Raw genomic sequence first — 21,592 nt, forward strand, 5'->3', positions numbered from 1 at the left:
TTTGGGCACGTTCTGTCCCCAGAGGGTTTGGCACGGGCGCGGGAAGCTCTCACACACAGATTATCCCGAGCCAGAGCCCTCCGGGGCACCCTGGAGACAGAGAGCAGGAACAGACCCGGCTGCAGCGCTGATCCCGCTCCTGCTTTCCCAGAGGGGCAGGGACAGCATTCCCTCCCGGCCCCGAGAGCCCCAAGGACAGTCACTCATTGGGGTGGCGCTGGAGCTGCCGCTTTGCTGGCACTCCTGCCCTACAGCCGGCAGGTTTCTGTGGGAGCAGGAGTTATTTGTGCAGGTCAGAGGCTGCACAGCCCCAGAGCATTCCCTTAGGGACACAAAGCTTCCCACGTGCATTCTGTAGCCCAATTTGTAATTGAAGTGCATTTCAAGAGAGTTTCAATGGGAATGAGGTGCCCTGGTGCCAGCCCAGCATCAGATATGGGGCGTGAGGAGACTCACCAGACACATTCCCTGCAGTCTCCCCTCTCAGCGCTCCAGCTGCAGCATTCGCATTTCTCACCGAGTTCTCTTTCCCGGATTCCCAGCAGGAAACTGGTGGCCTCTTCCAGATGCAGATCCCCGAGGCAGCGCTGCTCCTCTCCCCCCCGAACCCCCCCTGCCTCCATCCTTTCCTCCTTTTATAACCACGGCTCCACCCAGGATTCAAAGGGAGGCTCCCAGGTGCTTCCCAGACCCAAATCATTCCAGGTGTTTCGGGAATTAACAGAAATAAGCTCGTCCTTTTTGGGGTAACAAATTATCTGTTTCCCCATTTCCCCTTCTGTCTCCTGTTCCCTAAGGCAAAACACCCGGATCAGGTGGGGGCCGGGGTAAAATGTCAAGTCCAAACCCAAACCAAAGTTGTTTTTCCATCGGTTTCCCTCAGGACTGTTCAGTTTCCCCGCTGTTCCTCGGCCACAGGAGCAGCTTCTCTCTGGGATCCGTGGGGTGGCACAGGGACCCCCGTCCCGCTGCCTCCCGAGAGCGGAGCCCATCCCATCAAACCGCGGCTGGGGCGCGGCGCGGGTTTCGCTCCATGGAACGCGATCGCAGCGAGCCGCGAGTGCCGGCACAGACCCGGCCCGCCCGGCAGCGGCTCCGGCAGCAGCGCCACAGCACACACGGCCCTGGGGGCGCCACCCGCCCGGGGGACCCCTGCGCGCCCCTGTCCCCTCCGGCGGCACCCGAGGGCACCGTCCCTGCCCGAGCCAGGGGAACTGTCCCGATCCCGGTACAGGGACAGGGCGGGCACGGGGCTGGGCACGGAACCGCAGCCCGGCCGCCTTGTCCCGGGACAGCAGCTGTCCTCGGTCATTCCTGCTGCTCCCGGGGGTAAAACCCGCCTGGGAGTCCCTGAAATAGAGCTGAGTGTCTGTGACAAATGAGGGTGCTAAAGATGGAGTGACAGCAGAGGGAACCTTGTTCCTGCCAGTTACCCATGGGGAGAAAGCATTTCCCAGTGTTTTATGCTTGGGAAACAGGGAAAGGGAATTCTGTGTCCTCTCCTGCTCAGGATACACATCTTCACTGTCCCATAACGGGACCATTTGAGGCTTTAGAGAGATTGCCGTGGGTCAAGGACCTGCTGCCTCGGCAGGGCAGAAGGTGGAGCTGCTGTTGGTGATTGTGACAATGACCCGAATAATCAAAGATCAGTGGGAAGTTGTTCAGTGCACCGGCAGTGATAGAGAATGTGCTGGACTAGTGTCACACGTAGAGCTGGACAATGACCCTGAACACCCCAAAAAGGCAAAGAAACCCTGAGCCACGCTGTGATCAGACCCCATAGGGGCGATTTATTGGAAGCGCCAGTGAGGAACAACGGGAATTCCCTGGCCCTCAGCTTGGTCCCGCCTGCACACACCACCGCCCTCGGGAAGCGCTGCTCTTCCCGGCGGCAAAGCCAACAAACATTTTTTCCTCTGTCCGTCAAAACTCTTCTCCGAAAGCCTCTGTTCTCCCGCGCTTCTCCTCCTGCAGCATCCTCCTCCTCGCGCTCCTCGCATCCCTCCCCGGGCCCGTGGCTCCGCTGCTCCCCGGCGCTCCGGCAATGAATAGAATGGATGCGATTAATGTAATCGATGTGAGCCTCGCCGGGCGGCCCGGGGCGCCGGGGGCTCAGGCCAGCGCCGGCCGTGCCAGCACCATCAGGCGCTGCAGCTGCTCGTAGGACACGAACATCACCACGTTCCAGGAGCCCAGCCGCAGGAAGGACGGGACGAAGCTGTGCCGGCACAAGCGGGGCTCAGGGGACGTGCGGGGACATCCCCAGAGCGGGGATCCCCCAGATCCTGCCCGTGGGTCGGGGTGTTTGGGGCTCCGTGCCGCGGCCCGGGCAGTGACCGCAGCCGGTTCGCAGGAGCTGAACTCACCCCTTGTAGAGGCCGGCGGGGCCGTCCTGCATGAGCAGGGCCAGCAGGCAGCTCAGGGCATTGCGGTACTGCCCGGGGCTGCCGTTCATCCGCGTCTTCACCACGTCCGCCGGCGACGCCACCACCGTGGCACAGAACCCGGCGCCGAAGGCGGCCACGGGGTGGCACGGGACGTTGTCTGAGGGTGGGCAGGGCCGGGGCTTGGACGCTGCAGGGACAGGGGTGGCGCCCTGCCGTGTCCCCTCCCTGTGCCGTGCTCACCTGTCACCGGGATCAGAACCGGGACCGGCATCAGAACCGGGATATCGGGACCGGGATCGCCCCGCGGGCGCCGCCTGGCGGACACAGCGCGGCGGTGCAGAGCAGCGCCCTCCGGTGGGCGGCGGCGGGACTGCAGCGCCACTGGGGCTTCAATAGCTAAAATTAGTTTTAAAATTTATTTTATATTATTGTTGTTTATATTATTATTGCTTTTATTTTTATTTGTTTTATTCTTATTTTTGAATTTATTTTCACTCGTGTTCACGTTGAGCCTCTCGCTGAACCCAAGAGATAAGGAATTTCTTGCCAAGTTTTTGCTCCTACTGACCAACTGGATCCATCCCAAATCCTCTAAATAATTTGGAGGCGTTTTTTTTTTTTTCCCAGCCTAGGCAGGGAATTCTTTTTGAGAAAAAAAACCCCGATTTAAAAATATGGGGTCTAGGGGGAAGAGAGGGGTCCTGGGTTAAATTAAAAATGCACTAAGAAAAGTAAATCTCTGGAAGGTTTCATATTCTCTCCAAGCCTGGTTTTTGTGTTATTTGCTCTTGATTCAAACTGCTCCCAGGGATTTTAAACCTCTGGGGTTAAAATGAAGTGCTGAGCCTGACAGAAAATAATGGAAGAACTCTCTGGGTTGGGCAGTGGAAGCCTCTGTAGTGCCATAACACAAAACAAGGACAGACTGGCAGGGGAATACTGACAGTTTATTTCACAGAGCAATGCAGAGTTTATTTTGATCTAGCTCTAGTTTAATTCAAAAAGTATCTTCCTCTGCTTTTTTTCCAAAAAAAAGGTAGCAAATATTCAGGACAATAACAGTCAGTGCATTATGCATGAAATTTGGGTCTTGTTTAAAAAAAAAAGAAAAAGTTAATTGTGAAAACAACTCTTTGTTGGTTTGCTTTTTTATCACTTCCAAGCTCTTAAGCACTTAACCTTTCAATCAAGCCATCTCCAAGGATAGAAACAGAACATGCAGGTGATCACCAACAGATGCTGAGGTTGAACAACATCTCTCACTTGGCAATGACAATCCACCAGGAATGGTTCAGAACAGCACCACATCAAAGGGAGAAGCAACTTCGTTCTCAAAATCCCTTCAAACCCACCAAATCTTGCAGTTCTGCAGAGCAAGACACGCTGCATTTCAGGGACTGGAGAGTACCATGGAGAAGGACAGTATTTGGGGAAGGTAAGAGGAGGAACTTATTCCACTTACACTCATAAAAACTGGGGGAGATGCAATTGATTTTGGGTGGTGCTTTTTAGAGCATCAAAATTCACATTGTCATAATCAAAGAAGGTCTTTTTCCACATAGTGAGGTTGGCCACTTTTGCCCCCAACTTTTAGACACTAAGCCCAAACTTCAGGGTTTCAAAATGCCACAGGACTTCAGCTTAAAAGGACAGAGCAGTTCCAAAACAAGAAACTGCTCAGGGCTGTTTCTCTCGTGCTTTGGGTGTGGAATGTGATGTATATCAGCATTCCCCAGACTGCATTCTCCTATTTTTTTTCAGGTTTTACCTTTTTTTAATTTTATTTATTTACTTTTATTTATTTACTCTGGTCTAAGAGTTTGGGTTAAAGCCTTTTGCATTGGAAATTTGCTGATGGGAGCCTCTGCCTTGAGATCCCATCAGCATCTGCTGCAAGACCATCCCTCCTTTGGAGGACACGAGTGTGCAGCTTTAAAGGTCCTGCTTTTACAGCAAGGAGCAAAGGTCTCCCTGCAGGAATAAATTATATCCCAGGGCTGCTTCGCCTTCCAGACTATTTACATCTCCTTGGGAAGCTCCCAGTGCACCAGCAGCTCCCCTCCCAGAAGGGAAGCAAGGAGTGACTGCAAATGCCACTTGGAGTGGCAGGCACTTCAGCCAGATGCCAGCACTGCTGGTGCCCATGGCATTGCCAGTCACAAGCCATGGGGGCTCCCAGCAGAGCCCAGCCTGGGGAGAAGAGAGGAAGAAAAGGGGAAAAATGGAAATCAAGAACTGCTGCCAGCAGAGACCAATCTGCAGCCAGTGCTCAGGATTTGCCTTCAAAACTCTGGCAGGACATTGCAAGAAGGCCCTTCCCCACGGAGCAGCCAGGCTCTGGGGAAGGAGGGTGGGACAAGGAGCACGTGCCCAAGTGACAGAGCCAGTGCAAGCCCTTCCCTGGCTCTGAACCTCAGCAGGGAAGAGCAGCCAGAATTCCTCTCCCAGGCAAGCTTCTCTTCTCCCAACAGCCTCCTGCTGCACCAGAGCTACAATTTCATTGCCCAGGAAAAGGGGAACAAACGGGGGAAAAACAAAACAAAAGAAACCATAACAAAATCAACACTTCACAAGAACACCACAACATTCAGCTACACAGTCGCTGCACCGGGGGAAGGACTGGATTAGGGAAAGGGGGAGAAATGGGACAATGGGACACAGGACCAATGTGTTGTTCCCAAAACCCCCCAAGGGGACTCAGGCTCTCACATCAAGATCCAAGAACTTCAGCCATAAGGTTGATGATTTAATGAACACAGTATTTCCACTCATGCCCTGGAAAAATTACACTCAAAAAAAAAAAGACAAAAAAATTTTTCAGATTTTCTACATATTTACAAAACCAAGCCCCCCAGCCTCACAACCAGGGAGGTGGAGCAGCCAGTGGCGGGGAGTGGGAGCGGGTTTCTGCCCGAGCAGCAGTTCCTCAGAGCTTCCCGTCCCAGGGAGGGAGGCAGGAGAGCACGGCTCTCACTGCAGGAGCATGGCAGAGCCTCAGTGATGGCAGAGCCTCAGGGATGGCAGAGCCTCAGGTGATGGCAGAGCCTCAGTGATGGCAGAGCCTCAGGGATGGCAGAGCCTCAGGTGATGGCAGAGCCTCAGGGATGGCAGAGCCCTCAGGTGATGGCAGAGCCTCAGTGATGCCAGAGCTCTCGGTGGCAGAGCCTCAGTGATGGCAGAGCCTCAGGGATGGCAGAGCCTCAGGGATGGCAGAGCCTCAGGGATGGCAGAGCCTCAGTTGATGCGCAGCTTGGTGTCCGTGGGTGTCACCAGCTCGTTGGCAAAGCCGTTCTCGGAGCAGAAGGACAGCTCATCCGTGCTCTCCACGCCGTTGTTGATCTCTGGGAAGGGCACAGAAAGCAGGGAGGTCATCCCAGGAGCCTCCCCCTGGAAGGGGAGCTGAGGTGCTGAGCAATGCCAGCACGTGGCATCCCTGTGATCCTACAGGGAATTAGGAACCTGCTCTCATTTACAGCCAGTTCTGAACATGGTCTGCCTCCAGTTTGGAGCTCAGCTCTACATTTCAGCCTTTCAAAACCCAGCCACCACCAAAACAGAGCTGGATGTCCCCTGCCATCCCCTCTCCATCCCCTACACCTGATGTCACTGTCACAGGCCGGGCAAGTCACCAGTGGGAGAGTGGTACAAAGTACCTGAACCTAATCCCTGCCCACCCTGGAAAAGGTATGGCTCCTCCAGTCACTGGTTTCACTAGGAAAAACCTGCACCCACCAATGTTTTAATGGTTCTAATGTTTCACATCCACCCTAAGCAGGAATAGTTGTTTCAGAGGCACAAAACTTCATTCTGCACCCCCCACCTCTAAGGGATTTATGTCTAGGTCATGTTAGGGGAGCTTAATTGTGCTGTGCCAAGCTGCTTTCCCTGTCTGGGTTCCCTGGATTTATACCTGATTTTCAGCCCCTCTGGCTGCCATTTCACACAGCAAGCAATGTTGCCTTTTTGCTCTGCCTGTGCCCAGAGCACTAAACCCTGATCCCTGCTGGGCATCTCCAGACCCTAAATACAACAAAAGAAAACCCATAACAAAGCTCAGGGGGTGGGGGGATTATATTCACATTCCTTCAAAGGTGAGCTTTCCAGCTTCATGCACCACACTTAACCTTTTAAAGCTAAACATTTCCATCTTTGCTCATGGTTTTGCTATCTTTCTTAGAGGCGGAGTGTGATGGACACATTGCCAAGGTGTTCCAACAGAAATAAACTCTGGGAGGAGCATGAGGATATCAGGAATGCCCCTGAATTGCAGGTCTACCCCAAACTCATCACCATGTTTGTGGTCACACGTGCCATTATCAGTGGATTTTTTGGCCTCTGACAACGGTGAGTGGAGAAGATGTGGGACAGTGTGAGATGGGATAACCAGGGAAGCTAAATGCAGGATTTCTGAGCTTATCACTGCTGGGATGGGCCTCAGAATCACAGAACAGTTTGGGCTGCAAAGGACCTTAGGGATCATCCCATTCCAACCCCCATGAGCCATGCCCATATCCCGAGGTCAGCCCGGTCCCCTGACCCAGAGCAGGAAAACCCCTGAATCAGAGCAGCTCCTCCCTCAGTGGGCTGAGAGCTGGGGAGGCACCGGCAGCCCCATCCCTACCTGAGAAGATCAGCTTCTCCTTCATGATCTTGACGTCCTGGCTGGAGCGGCGCACGGCGGCGCTGAGCATGATCTGCTCGGGGTTGTAGGTCCTGATGCTGCCCAGGCGCCACCTGCAAGGCAGGAGCAGCATCTCAGGGACTGCCTCTGCACAACAGGAGCACCCCCAGTGCCAGGGACCCTCTGCTCCCTTGCACAACCCCTCTGGAGGAGCATGTTCAGAGATGAGTGACCTCAGGCATCTTTAAGCACCCTATTCCCACCTGGGAATTAGACCCATGGATCCACAAATCCACGAACTAGTTCCACAAGTAGCTGTCTCACAGCCCTCTCCAGTTGTGCAAAGGAGCAGAGGTGTTTAAACTTTTAGAGGGAACAGAACAAGAGAACCAGCCAAGTAAAGAAACAACAAATTTTTCCTCACCGCGGTCAGGCTTGTGGGAGAAGAGAGCTCAGAGACAATTTAAAAGTTTCAGACCTGAGACACAGCAAGGAAATGGCCTCAGATTGTGACAGGGGAGGTTTAGGTTTGGTACAGGAAATATTCCTGCCCAGGGCAGTGGTGGAGCGCCCACTTTGGAGGGATTTAAGAGCCACGTGGATGTGGCACTTGGGGACACAGAGCAGCCCTGTGGCAGACCCCCACGGGGAGGGGAAGGTGGAGCAGGGGGAACACAGCCTGGTGGGCTCAGCCAAGGCAGCTGCTCCCAAGATCCCACCACAAGGGGATGGTGTTTAGGGCAGGCTGTCACAGCCCACACCCCACCGAGCCATCGGCAAACCCCGCTCTCCCTGCCAGAGCCAGGGATGCCCTGAAACTATTTTATTAGGACACAGCAGGGATTTAGGGTGGCTTATGAGGTTTCTGATCTGCTGGCACCATCTAGTGGCTCACCCACACAAGAGAAGGTGACAAAACAATCACCTTTTCTATTTCTAACTCTCTAGCCAGCCCCAGGAGCAGAAGATTTGAGGAGCCCACAAATCTCCAGCCTGGATCTACGGCATCAGCCTGACAAATCAACACCAACAAAGGAGGTTCTTCAGTTTTTTTTCCCACGTAAATGCAGCTGGTGTCAGTTTTGTAGGGTTTCCACCCCTTCCCAAGTCCCAGTGCCTGACACTGGGTGACCTGAATCAGGCTTTGAGCAGGGTACAGATGGAGGCCACACAGAAAAGAAGGGGTGGGATGGCAACGCGACACAACTCACAGACCCATGGACAGAAGCAATGCAGAGGAAGCACAAGGAGGCAAAAACATTGAAGTATAAAACAAATATTTTTTTTTTCTTCTATCATCATCATCTAAACTGACCCACTCTGACCTGGAAGAACATATTTGTTTGCCTTAGCATCCCCTGCATTTTTTGCCTTAGATCCCACTAATGTGATTGCAAGATGTCACAGTACAAGATCCTCCTCAAACTCTAAATCAGGACCAAAACACATCAGTGCAAGTATTCTCTTTGCCCACCACACCAGGATTTTCAGCATCGAGTCACTCTGTGGCCAAAAGTGACCCCTTGCCCACAGACCCCAGCTATCCCAGGGAGGAGAGGGGTCCCTCTGAGGCACAGAGAGCCCAGCCCCAAACACGTGCAGGGCCCAAGGGCTTTTCTCCTGCTGCCCAGAGGAGCAGGCACTGCTCTGTGCTCTCCACCTCCCGTGGTGGCTGTGGGCAGAGCCAGGGGGGTAAAACACACACAGGGAGAGAGGATGGCTCCTCTCACAGGGGTGAGCCAGGAAAAGGTCACCCCATGGCTCTGAAATAATCTCTCAGAAGGGCCACCAGGACATTTAACCAGATGCGACTCCAACCAACACCATGTAAAACTCTGTGCTGTGCTCAGAAGCCTTGGGGTCTCCAAAAAGCCGGTTGAATAGAAAAGAGCACCTCTCCTACCCCCTTGGACTCTGTTGTGGTGGCCCAGGTTTGGGACAGCAGCGTGCAAAAAGGCCAGAGACAGCAGGAAGGTCCTGTTCTGGGAGGCTGGCGTCAGGGCAGACCAGACGGACACGGGGTGGGAACAGACTAAAAAATACTGGGACAACAACACAGAGACAGCATACACTGGGTTAGGGCCACGGCCAGAGCCCGGGGGCTGCCGAGGGGGGATGCTCAATGCCATGGAAGGGCGTGGGAGAGGAAAAATGGGGTTGTTTGGCACTGAGGTGGTGAGATGGAGCAAGCACAGAGCCAAGCCAGCTGCAGAGTCCCCCTGGTGTGCCTGCTCCTGCCTAAAGCCTGCCTCTCCTCATCCATGGGCAAGGGGAGAGAGCAGGGGAGAGCACCCACAGGAGGGCTCAGCCCAGCCCTGGTTTGGGAGATGCCACGGGACCAGAACACCAAAGCACCTCATGGACACCTCAGGGACCAACCCTGAACCCAAGGCAGAGAATAGGGGCAACCAAATGCTCAGGGGTGCAAGGCCATGGCCCAGAGCAGGAGAAGTGGAGAAGGGAACACGTGAAGAGCTCGGTCTGGGTGGGGAGGCAGTGAAGGCTTTAGTGCAGACGAGAGCCAGCACTTCCCTCCAAAGGCTGGGAATGACTGCTGAGGGAAGGGCCAAAATGAGGAGCAATCTGGGGTTCTGACTGATGGCACCTCAAATCCAGCACCCCAGGCTCAGCTCCCTCCCCTGCTGCAGAGCTCTTTGTTTCCACACTGTATTTCCAGCTTCACAGTGGTGCAACTCAGCAAGATCCCAACTGATGAGCCAAACCTTTCCAGCTATCTGCCCCCTTCATCCAGACAAGTGCTACTTTGTACAATTGAATAGATTCCATGATTTTCTTTGGGATAGAGGCTGGTCTCAAACATCTCTGGTAAATACAGAAAGGAAGGGGTATTTTACATGGGATTATTTCCACAGAGAAAGCATTACATCCTCTGGGAATCTCCCAGTTACAGTGTGGCCTCAGAAGTGGGCTGTTTTAAAAGGCACTGACTTAGATCATTGCCACAGAAGGTCAGATTGCCTCCAAAACATCTACTGGCTTCAGCATCAGGCTTCCCTGGTGCGCATGGCTGTGGCCTGTGCAATGTTCACACCCTCACAGTCCCCGGCTGAAGCCAGATGTTGGAAAGCATCAGAAAAGCTGCATCCTGCCCTGACCATCTGCAGTGAAGCCATAGCAGAGAGGGAGAAAGAAAGAGAGGAAGGAAGGCTGAATGAAAAAGAGAAAGAGGAGGAAAGCACCAGAATTACCTGATCATGTGATAGCTGTGAGATGCCAGAATGCAGCAGAGAGAGAGAGAGAGGAGGAACATGCACAACAGTCAGAGCAGTAAGAAAATAAACAAGGCAAAGAGGCAAAAAAAGGTTAGTTAGAAGTCATCACAGTTGGTATTCCCCCTCTGGAGAGGCTGCCAGGATCCTGTCACTGGGGCTGGAGCAGAAGAGCAGCAGCAGTCCCTACCATGGCTGAGAGAGAGAAGCCATGCAGAGGACAGAGCACGAGCACATTGAAGCCTCTGCTCCCACCCAGCCCTCGTCCTTGCATGAAGGAAGCAGCTCTGGTGTGCCCCAAAAAGGACTTGGGGGGAAAAAACCAAAACAACCAACCAACCAACAACACAGAAAAAAAAAATCAACCAAGACACTGAGGGCCAAATGCCAAGCCCCATTCCCCAGAGCTGAATCACATCAGCAGGTGGCAGCTGGGCAATTCCGCTCTGATTTGGTTTTGAGACATCCTCAACCCTGCTAGCAACTCTTTCATGTGGTGGAGAAACTGCAACATCAGGGAAAGGGCTCTGTCCTGCACAGGGCTCTTGGGAGAGCAAGCCCTCTGCTGCAGAAAAGTCCAGCTACTGCAGCAGAGCTTCTCCTTCTTCTTTCTAACTAAGCACCAGATTTGATTTGCAGAATCACAACATTTCCCATAGTAACTCCCTCCTGTGGCAGGGGTGTTGGAACCAAATGATCTTTAAGGTCCCTTCCAACCCAAAGCATTGCATGATTCCATAATATTTCTACATCCAAACAGGAACAAACTGATTTAAGACAACTTTTTGAACACTGTAGTGGTGGAATCTCAAAATCCCTCCCCTCTTCTTCCTTTAAAGCACTGTCATGTCTTTGTCAACATCCTTTTCCCTAAAGCATTTACAGTTTCTCTTCCACATATTTTGGGAGTCAAGGAAGGCATCTGACACTACTAACTTGTGATCTCTCATTCTTAAAAGGTGCATCCAATTCTCCATCCCACCTTGGGAGTGGAATTATTGTTTGCAATGATTTTTTAATGAATATTTCCCCTGCTATTGCAATCCAAGAACTGAGGCTCGGGGTACTCCTCTCTCCCACCTCCACCCGACAATCTGGACAAAACCACAGGTCACAGACACACAGGAGCAGAGCTGTAACAAACTTACTTCTGGAATATAAAAACTCCTACAATTACAAGAAATGAAATGAGATCAGACGTGATCCAGATTAGGTGGTACTCGTCTGGAGGCTGCAAGAAAACAGAAAACAGGAGCAGACCTTAAACATTTGGGTTTGTGCAACCACAGGGAGACCACACGTGGCTGGAGTTACCACTGAGGAGCAAGAAAAGCACAGAGCTGCAGGGGTTAGGTATAAATCACAATATTTATGACCTTCCTAATGCCAGGCTGTCATCCAAAACTATCAGGGGAAACTGCAAACAGGAACAATTTGAAACTCTCCCTCCTTTTTGCGTGCTGACATTTTCTCAGAGCTCCCTGGGCTGAAAGTTTCCTATCTCAGCTGAACCTCGGGGTGAGGGCAAGATGCAGTTTGGGAATCCAAGTCTGGGGGAAAACAGGGAAATAGATCCATGTATATATTTCCATTTTAAGTGCAGATGAGACCTTTTAGGCATGGGACCTTTAGCCCCATGCTGTAAATGTGATTTCTGTCCTTTCAGGCACTGGTAGGTCTGGTTCCAGTCACCACTCTAAGTGGTCATCACACCAGCTGAGCCATCATCACTGGGTCTCTGCTTATTGTCCAGCAATGGGGTAACCAGAGGTAAATCCTCAATTTGGGATTCGGAACAAGCAAAAAACTCATTTTGGCAAAATGATACACTCAGAACATGCAAAAAACAATATGGCCAAGACACAGAGGCCTGGTTTGCTGGTTCATCTGTGCTTCTGCTTCTCCTGCAACTCTTAACAGCTGCTCAGCAGGTCTGCAAAGGTGCTCTTCCCTCAGAGGAGAACCGGAAAAATCATGTGGGTTGAATAGGGAGTGCAAAAGGATCCCACCCAGACTGATGGGATTGTGCAAGAGCAGCACCAATTCACCACCATCTCAGGGCTCAGCTGGACAGAGAGGGAAAACCCTCAAGCCCAGCCAAACCTGCCTGGAAAACCTCTCACCCCCACACCCCCCAGTGCATTTGCTGGTGCCAGAGGCTGCCAGGGAGTGCTTACCATGAGCCAGATGGGGAAAGGCACCTTGCGGAGGAGGTGGGAGCTGTCGGAGGTGACCGAGGGGACGCCGGCGCACCAGAGGATGGAGAACAGCCAGGGCTCGTTCACCGTGTACAGGTTCACACTCAGGTTGGCCATGCTGTAGTCCCTGCCAGGGCACACGCAGGGTGACGTGCAGGACCCCACCAAACCCCATCTCTCGCCATCAGCCCCAGCTGGGTTTGTGTGGTTTGAGTTGAGGGAAGTTTTTAACGGGGTGTGGGCGCCTCGTGAGCACTGCAGGGCAATGTTTGATCCTGACAGCTTCCCTCACCTCTTGGCTGCTGTCTGGCACAGGCCACAGACCATCTCAGATGCTTCCCCAGGAATGATGGACATGGTGTGTTCCTGGAACAACCATCTCATCGTGCTGATGGGAAATCAGCATCTGCCTCAGACGCCTGGAACATTTTGGGGGCAATCTGCTTAATTAAACACTGGCAGACCTGTCTCCAACATCACCTCCTACAACTTCCATGCCCTTGCTTTGGGGACAATTGCAGACTTACAGCTTACAGTCTCCTGAGGTCATTTCCCAAGCAGCTAAAACTGCCAGCAGCAAACCAAGCACTGGCAATTACCTGGTACCCAGATAATTGACATAAATTTCTCTGTTTCCTCATCTCTGAAGCAGAAGCATCAACAATCCCCATCACACGGGCAGCACAGATTAATCCCTGCAATTTAGCACCGGCAGAACACTTTGAGGTGGAAGGGCACCCAGTGCAAGACATGGACATCTCCCAGCTCTCAGCAGGAACAAGGTGCTCCAAAGGGGTGCTCAAGGGCAGGGGTGCTTGCAGCAATGCTGCATCCAGGTGCTGGATTTGGGGAGAATTGAGAGAACTGTGTTAAACCAGGGCTGCAGCAACATTTGGCTGGGCACCACTGGGCTCAAGAAACATTCAGTGACAGCTCTTATTTTGGAGACAGCTCAGGTGGGGTTGATGGGAGATTGGGGCTAAACTGGGATAGATGAGTGAGCTGGCATAGAGCCTTCTCCATGGGACAGAGCAAACAGGAGGAAAAACAAGCAGGGATTATCCTGCAGGTAAAGCACAACCTTGGTTTTAAGGGTGAGCAGCTGGACTGGCTGCTGGCAGACAGACACAGCTGGATCTCCCCAAACAGGGCCACGCTCCCAAACAGCTGCAGGCTCAGCTCTTCCCTACTTCAGCTCTGACATGCAGCCAGACAGCTCCTCTGGAGATATTTCTCCACTGCAAACCTCTTCAATTTAAATTTCAAAAAACAGAAAAGCCCTACTAGAAACAATCTGCCCTCCCTGGGGAAGGGGGCAAAGCTGGGAGCTGAAACACCACAGAGTTCACACACAGGAATACCTTGCTGTGCCAGGGCCATTACAGAGAAGAGCTAAATAGGTGATACAGAACAGGAGTTTCTCTTTCTGCAAAGAGAAATTTCTGAAAGCATATCCAGACTTTGGGCTAATCAAAATTCCATGCTAGCAGCTCTGGAGCAGACAAAGGGCAGCTGTAAATGAGGATGAAGCAGCACTCTGAGGGAGCTCAGTGTGAAAGGCCTTCACTTTTTCCCAGAACTGTGAGTGCAATAAGAATCAGCCAATTCATACATTTGTATTTCAAAGAGGCCCATCATATCCTGAGGCAGCATGTAGAGATGTCAGAGGCAGCTGTGCCTTCCCAGAAACAGCCTGGATTCCGGATGATGGGCAGGGAAAAGCTTGCCCAGCTCAAGCTTTCAGGAGCAAATCCATCTGGAAAGATCCCCGTGTGCTGCAGACAGGCTGGGACGCTCAGGGAGGGATGCTGAGGGCTCTGGCAGTACCTGACCTCCTCGTTGGTGACCCTGGTGTAGCGCAGGTTGAGCTTCACGATGCCCTTCTCCCGCAGGCGCTCTGCGTCCAGCTTCAGGCCAGAGGTCTGCTGGAAACCAGGGGCAAGCTGCCTGACCAGCTGCCTCTCCGTGTCTGGCAGCCACATCACCTGTGGGGCAGCAAGAAAGGGCACAGGGTATGGCAAACGTGGCTCCCAAATCCAGCCCACGGCACGGAACTCCCCGAGCTCACACCGCGATTCCGAAGCGCGTCACACCAACAGCTCGCGTTCGGCTGCAAGAGGGAAAGTGGGTCATGGAATCACAGGGTGGTTTGGGTGGAAGGGGACCTTTAAAGTCATCTCTTTCCAGCCCCTTGCCATTCCAACACCTTTCTCTAGCCCCAAGCAGCCTAGTCCTAATAACTCAGTGACACTCATCTACCAAAGCATCAGAGCAGCACAGAAGCAGCCATGTGCATTTTCAACAGGGAACCAAAAACCTGAGGGAGAAACCCTACTTCACATCCCCACATCTACGTTTCAATGATCCTTCTCTTGCTCTTCATCTCCATCTCTGTTGTAGCCTTTTGGGGACTTAAAAAAAGAGGGAGAACCAGTTTCCTTATACCCAGAGAGAAAGAACCTGTCCTGAGCTGTAGCAGGTGCTCCATTCCAACCTCTGTGCCCAGCACAACTTCCAGTGATGCCCCACTGGAGACACATTCATGGAAACCATAGGAATTTTGGAAATTTCCCCAAGCCCACAGAACTCACAGCCTGCTGCCGAATGCCCGATGCCAGGATGGTTTCCAGGGTGATGTTGATGTAAGTGCTGTAGTAGGGATGAGCTGCTGGCAGGTCCTGGAAGTTCAGGATCAGAGATGTGTTGTCCTTGATCACCTCCAGCATATCTTCCAGCTTGCAGACTGACTGGTTGGCAGCCTCCAAGTAGTCAGCCCTTGAGAGAGACCCTGCTGTCCAGAAAGGGTCATTCTGGAAGCAAAGCAATCCCAGGATTACACAAATCCCAAAGTGCAAAGACTTCCTTACTTTCTCTTTGTGGAGATGATGGTCCCAAAATTAAATTAAAACAAAGGGGAACAGTGTATAACATGCTGGTTTTCCTGTCATTTTTATAATCACATTAAAAAATGATTATAACTGGAGATCTTGAAGTTCTTTGTGGTGTCAGCCAGGCTTGAGGCCCCTTTTTCCAGAAGAGGCACAGAAAGACAAAATGGTTTAGACTAAGCCTAAGTTTAGGAGAGACAGAACTAAACATGGTCCAGCTGCACCACAGCACCAAGGAGATGGACCTACACCATTCCCCCTCAAAGGGGACCTGGCAGGAGCTGTGATGCCGTGGATCCCATGGCTCCATGGCACCCACCTGCAGGAACCACTCGCCAGCGTTGAGCTTCTCCAGGTCAGTCCAGTTGAACATGGAGCAGTGCTCGTAGGCGCGCTCTGGGAACACCTCCTCCACGTTGGTCGTTCTCCTGAGAGTCTTGTCGTGCATCAGGAAGGGCACCCCATCATAGCTGCAAACACAGAACCCCGTACAGGTGTGCAGGAGAGAAATTCCCCTTCCCACTCCAGCCTCTCTCACATCAAAATCCTTGGGAAGGTCTCACGCACCCTAAAACCACCCCAGCATCCTCAAAAGCTCTCTTAGATACCTGCTGGGGGTTGGCAGTCACTGACACAACACTGTCCATGCCTCCCCACTGTCCATGCCTCCCCATTATCCCCTAAAATATGTAAAACTCAGGTGGGTTTGACAAGAACACCCGCCCTGAATGCTCATCAAAGCTTCTGCAGCACCCAAAACCATCAGAGGTTTCCCTGGATGCACGGACACACACAAACACACAGCAGGCAGGAAAAGGAATTTTCAAAGCCTCTCACATCAGGCTTTCAGCAAGATGCAAGGCTCCCAAACTACCAAAAATGCTCTGAAATTGCCTTCTCCAATTGAAAACTGGTTTTGTGCCCACATGAGTTAAGTTCATGCTTAAAAAAAGAAAAAAAAACCTGACACCTCTCAGATGAAACTAAGCAGGCAAATGCATGCCCTGGGGTTTTTAAGTCATCTGGATATTACAGAATAATGGTCTGGAAAGCATAAAAAAAGCTCTTTAAACTTTCTTCCACTCCGTTTTCTGTGACCAGATCAGTGGTGAAACCACACAGGGTAGTGACAGTTTTTATCAAAGGCAGGGGTGCAGCTGTCTGAATCAGGAATCAGGACAAACCCAGCCTGGTGGCAACGACATTTTCCAAAGCAAGGAGCCCATGTTCCTAACAGGAGACTCAGAAAAAGCCTGAAAAATGATGGGGTGAAATAACAAATCCCATTTGAATTAGGAGACAACCCAGAGCTGTTTCCCAGAGGGAAAATTAAACCCAGTTTTAGAGGATGGAGCAAATGTCGTCTCAGCTTTACCACTGCGGCAACATTTGCTCCATCCTGTAAAACTGTGAGAAGTCCCTTCTGACAAAGGTCAGTGGCACCTTTATTTGCTATTTCTGGCCTGTGCTGTGGCACCTCCTTCCCCCAGCCCAAAGCAACCCGCTGACACGGCAATCCCACGCTGCTGCAGTCAAAGGGCTTAATAAATACAGTTAAAAATAAAATTAAAAAAATAAAAAAGCTCAGCAACTGCAGAATGAAGAGTGTGGAGTGCTAAAAAGTGCCAGGAGCTCGAGTTTAACATCTCACAGAAGAGCAGAGCACTGCTAAGCCTTAACCACAGTGCAGAAATCCTCTGGGGCACTTGACATTTGCTCCATCCTTTCCAATCCTTCCCTCCCAGCGCCACTCAGGGCCAACCACAGGGTCTTGGCAGGCCCAGGTTTGAAGCAGGAATTCAGAGACAGCAAGCTGAGCTTTAGAAGAAGAGATGTGGGAGGGGGTGGGAGAGGGAGAGGAACAGGCAGCAATTCTGGGCTCCTGCTGCGTGGAGCAAAGCTGGCTTTCCAATGGCTTTGGGGTGTGGGGTGGGTGTGCAGCAGGAGGTGATGGCTCTGAGTGCCTGTCCAAGCTGACCACCCATGCTGGTACATGCCTAGAAGAACATGGAAATGTTCCAGGAGGGATGGAGCCATCCAGCCACAGGAACAAAGAGCATCTCCTGAAGGATAAGGACAGCAAGGGGTGTTGTGCTGCAAACCCTCCCCAAGGCCAACTGCACCAATCTCCCACTTCTCAGTCTCAAAATCAATGGATCCTCTTTTTCTGAAGGCACCTGGGTCTCTTGGAGAAGGCTCAGGAAGCTGGGCCATCAAGGGCATTGCTGAAGCCTGGAGGGCTCCTCTGGGATGGCAATGGGGAAGGATCTTGGAGCTTTTCCAGCTCTCCTCCTCCCAAAGCTCACCTTTCTCCTTGGCCACTGTTAATGGATGCAGCCACGAGAGCCAAGTGCTCACCTGGGAGCTGCACACTCAAGTATTGTCCCCTCACAGCAGCTGATAAACTCATTTTGGAAAAAACAAAAATTGCATAACATACATCCCAATTCATACTCCACCCTTCCACAGTAACCTTCCACTCACCAGTGGGAAGAAATTCCTTGTTTTTAAATAAATTTTTCTCAAAAAAAATTTATACGAAGTAAAAAGAAAGCAATTAAAAATAAAACTTCCTTCTAGCAGGCAAAAATATCTGTCCATCAACACAAACCTTCAAAGCAGTCAGGGAAAAAATAAAATATCTGCTTTGAGTTTTTCTTGTGTTTGTAAGTGGTACTGGGACAAACTGGGAGCAGGAGTATTAAGGAATATTAAGGAACTATCAAACTCCTGGAACAAAGCACAGCTCTGGAAATACCCCTCTCTAAATTCTAACTGGTCTTGGCCACTCAGCTCAACATTTGCCAGCAAGGAATGAGTTTCTGACAGTCAGCACCCTCCTTCCCTAAAGATTAATGCCAGAGGAATGGGAGAAGGAAGAGATTGCTCCTGGTGTGTTCTTGGGATGGTTTGTCAAGGGTGGTGAAAACTCTGCTGTGCAACAAAGCCAAATTAGAATTTCTGCTCTTTCTGCACCTGGGGTATCCCAGGAGAAGTCACATTTAAGCAGCTCTGGCTGTGTTTTACTGGAATAAACCAGGCTCTAGGATGAACTACAGCCTTCTTGCAAATGAAGACAACACAGAGATCCAGGTTCCCTCGTTTGGAGAAGCCCACCCTTTACCACCCCTCAGTGAAATGATCAGCAGCATCTGCCAGAGACAGACAGGAGTCACTGGATGAGCTCTCCAGGTCAGCCCTTCCCAGAGGGCAAAGCTGCAGTGCCCAGACTCTGGAAATGCTGGACCATTCCTGCTTGGATCATCCACAGAGCAGCCCTGACCCACCTCAGTACCACATCAGCCTGCACTCCAGACACCTTCTGCTCCACTGCCTTCTGGAAGGACATCCGAGTGTTCTCTGGGGCCAGCTGTCAGGAAAACATCAAAAAAAAAAAAAAAAATCAATGAGAGATCAGGAGCATGAGGGAAGTTTACAAAGCAGTGTCAGCAAGGATGCTGGGAGGAGGGTTTGGAGATATCAGGGACCTAAAATAATATTACTCCACATCAATCTGTGCCCAAAAATTCCTGTCTCTTCCATACCACAGAGAACCACACATTCTGTAAGATACATTTTTCTCCCACTTCTACTTACTCCATAAAGTCATCTATTAGCCTAAAAATCAGAGAGTTTCTCTAATATCAAATGTCCTAGTTAGTTTTACCAACAACTTAAAAAATAGCCTTAAGCCTAGGAAATGTATCCCTGTGGCTATCAGGGAGAAGGGCTCAGATTTTATTTGAAATTCCTCCCTGTTGAATGGAGCAGATGGTAACAGAATTAGGGTTTGTTTAAAATAAAAATGCTGTGAAGACAGATACTTTGCTGTTCCACAAAAGCAGCACAGTGTAGCTGCTCCCAAAACACCCATGAAACAACAACAGGCAGACCAGAAAAAAAAATATTGACAACTACAGAGAGAAAACCTGGCACTGAATAACATCAAAATAAAGTTATTTTTGGAAGATAAATTACTTTTTTCCCTTTTTTTTCAGGTTTAGAGCACCTGTAACACCCTGATTTTCCACCAGCAGGATAAGTTCCATCAGGACACAATGAGCATTCACATCCCATGATTTACTGCAAAGGGAAATAATTACCAGCAAAGGCCCAATTGCACCATACAATCAAGATAAAATAACAAAATAATAAAAATAGGCATAAAAACTGGCTTAAGCACTTAGAGTGGCTGTAAGAGACATGTGTTCTCTGATCACTCCACAGGCTCAGGTCAGCAAAGCTTTGGGGTAAAATAAAATAATCAGAGCAAATGTCAGCGCCAACCTTCACCCAGCGCTGGTATCTCAGCACGGGATTCCTCTGGCTCCACCACACACCAGCACAAGTTCATTTCTGTGTTTGCCCAACAAAGGCAGCACAGAGCCACCTTATCTCCCCAAAGCAGCTCCCAGGCAAAGCCAGACTTGTTTGGGCCAGGGCAGAGGCACAGCCCCAGAGCCCAGCTGGGTCACCCAAGGTCGATTTCAGAGCCCTGCACACATTCCTGGAGCTATCACACATCCCCAGAGATCTCCACACATTCCCAGAGCTCTCACACATTCCCAGAGCCCTGCTCACATTCCTGGAGCTCCCACACATCCCCAGAGCCCTGCACACATTCCCAGAGCCCTGCACACATTCCCAGAGATCTCCACACATTCCCAGAGCCCTGCACACATCCCCGGAGATCTCCACACATCCCCAGAGATCTCCACACATCCCCAGAGATCTCCACACATCCCCAGAGATCTCCACACATTCCCAGAGCTCTCACACATCCCCAGAGCCCTGCACACATTCCCAGAGCCCTGCACACATTCCCAGAGATCTCCACACATCCCCAGAGCCCTGCACACATTCCCAGAGCCCTGCACACATTCCCAGAGATCTCCACACATCCCCAGAGCCCTGCTCACATCCCCAGAGCCCTGCTCACATCCCCAGAGCCCTGCTCACACATTCCCAGAGCCCTGCTCACACATTCCCAGAGCCCTGCACACATCCCCAGAGCTCTCACACATCCCCAGAGCCCTGCTCACATCCCCAGAGCCCTGCTCACATCCCCAGAGCCCTGCACACATTCTCAGAGCCCTGCACACATCCCCAGAGCCCTGCACACATCCCAGAGCTGTCAGCAGAGAGCAGCAGCCACAAGGAGCTGGAGAGTCCCAGCCACACGGGCTCACATCCCCTTGGGCTGCTGTCAGCAGCTCGGGTGTCCCCTCCCAAGGATCCAGGTTTCTGCAGGGTAACCCTGCAATGATCCCAGAAAAACCTCTCCTCCAAAGCAGGCTGGGAGAGCAGGGGTTGTGCAGCCTGGGGAAGAGAAGATTCTGGGGAAATTCAGCCTAAAGGGGCTCTGAGGAGGCCTCACTGCAGCCTCGCAGTACTTGAAGGGGGCTGGAAAAAAGGAGAGCACGTTTCACACAGACAGGACACAGGGAATGGCTCCCACTGCCAGAGGGCAGGGATGGATGGGATTTTGGGGAGGAATTCTGCCCTGTGAGGGCGGGCAGGCCCTGGCACAGCAGCTGTGGGTGCCCCTGGATCCCTGGCAGTGCCCAAGGCCAGGCTGGAACAGGGCTGGGAGCAGCTGGGACAGGGGAAGGTATTCCTGCCTATTCCAGATGAGATGAGCTTTCAGATCCCTTCCATCCCAAAGCATCCTGTGAAGCTGTGATCAGAACCCCTCAGGCAAAGACAGAAATAATTGCTTTTCCCAGTGAGTCCATCCCAACCTCCCTGTGCAGCTGCTGAGCCTCTGCACGAGGCACTGACACCACGACATAACTCAGCAAACATCAACCAGAAAGCCAGGAAAGCAAATTTAACCCAGAGATGGCACCACTCTGGAGGCAGGGTTGCTCTGTACCAGGGGTTTATAAACCCTGACATGTGAGGGGGTTTGTGAGAAAGGAAAATATGAGATACAGGCATTCCCATCCTTCCAGCCTGCCTGCTCCTCCAAGAAGGAGGGAGCTGAAGTCCCAGATTAAGCACGTTTAAGGCAAAGATGCATCCTGTTAGAGGAATTAATTGCTGAGATTTAATTGTATTTTCTTAAAAAGGCTTTACAGCTAAACTCCCATAAGCAAAAAAAAAAATATACCGCCTTTCTGCTTGTATTTCTCTCTGTATCTCTCCAGCTTTTTTAAAGGCATACCTGCTTGGTACAATATATTCAGCTATGCTATGTCTAAAACCTAAATCCAGGTTTATAACAAAGGATACAACCAGTTCCTTAAGGGAAAGAAACCCTGGG

General features: G+C 51.4%; 2 protein-coding genes across 4 annotated transcripts in view; both read right to left on the minus strand.

Annotated features, from left to right (window-relative positions):
• Window positions 1-1,768: 1,768 nt before the first annotated feature.
• On the minus strand, window positions 1,769-3,950 carry LOC134415028 (putative mitochondrial transporter UCP3). The gene is made up of 4 exons (XM_063150354.1): window positions 3,918-3,950; window positions 3,743-3,756; window positions 2,370-2,615; window positions 1,769-2,221 (listed from the first exon to the last, which is right to left on the minus strand). The coding sequence occupies exons 1-4, from the start codon at window positions 3,948-3,950 to the stop codon at window positions 2,116-2,118; spliced, it is 399 nt and encodes a 132-aa protein (XP_063006424.1). The 3' UTR covers window positions 1,769-2,115.
• Window positions 3,317-21,592, minus strand: part of GDPD5 (glycerophosphodiester phosphodiesterase domain containing 5) — a 100,838-nt gene continuing 82,562 nt past the window's right edge. For 2 of the 3 annotated variants that reach the window (XM_063150222.1, XM_063150223.1), the window contains 9 exons: window positions 18,615-18,697; window positions 15,647-15,797; window positions 15,031-15,249; window positions 14,267-14,424; window positions 12,419-12,566; window positions 11,390-11,472; window positions 10,221-10,235; window positions 7,012-7,124; window positions 3,317-5,731 (listed from right to left, as the gene is read on the minus strand). In XM_063150222.1, the coding sequence (XP_063006292.1) occupies window positions 5,625-5,731; window positions 7,012-7,124; window positions 10,221-10,235; window positions 11,390-11,472; window positions 12,419-12,566; window positions 14,267-14,424; window positions 15,031-15,249; window positions 15,647-15,797; window positions 18,615-18,697 (1,077 nt within the window). In that variant the 3' untranslated portion in view covers window positions 3,317-5,624. The remainder of the gene's footprint in view (window positions 5,732-7,011; window positions 7,125-10,220; window positions 10,236-11,389; window positions 11,473-12,418; window positions 12,567-14,266; window positions 14,425-15,030; window positions 15,250-15,646; window positions 15,798-18,614; window positions 18,698-21,592) is intronic. The other variant, XM_063150224.1, reaches the window with a different exon arrangement.

This window comes from Melospiza melodia, chromosome 2, assembly GCF_035770615.1.
Source record: "Melospiza melodia melodia isolate bMelMel2 chromosome 2, bMelMel2.pri, whole genome shotgun sequence".
In the NCBI taxonomy this organism is placed as follows: Eukaryota; Metazoa; Chordata; class Aves; order Passeriformes; family Passerellidae; genus Melospiza; species Melospiza melodia.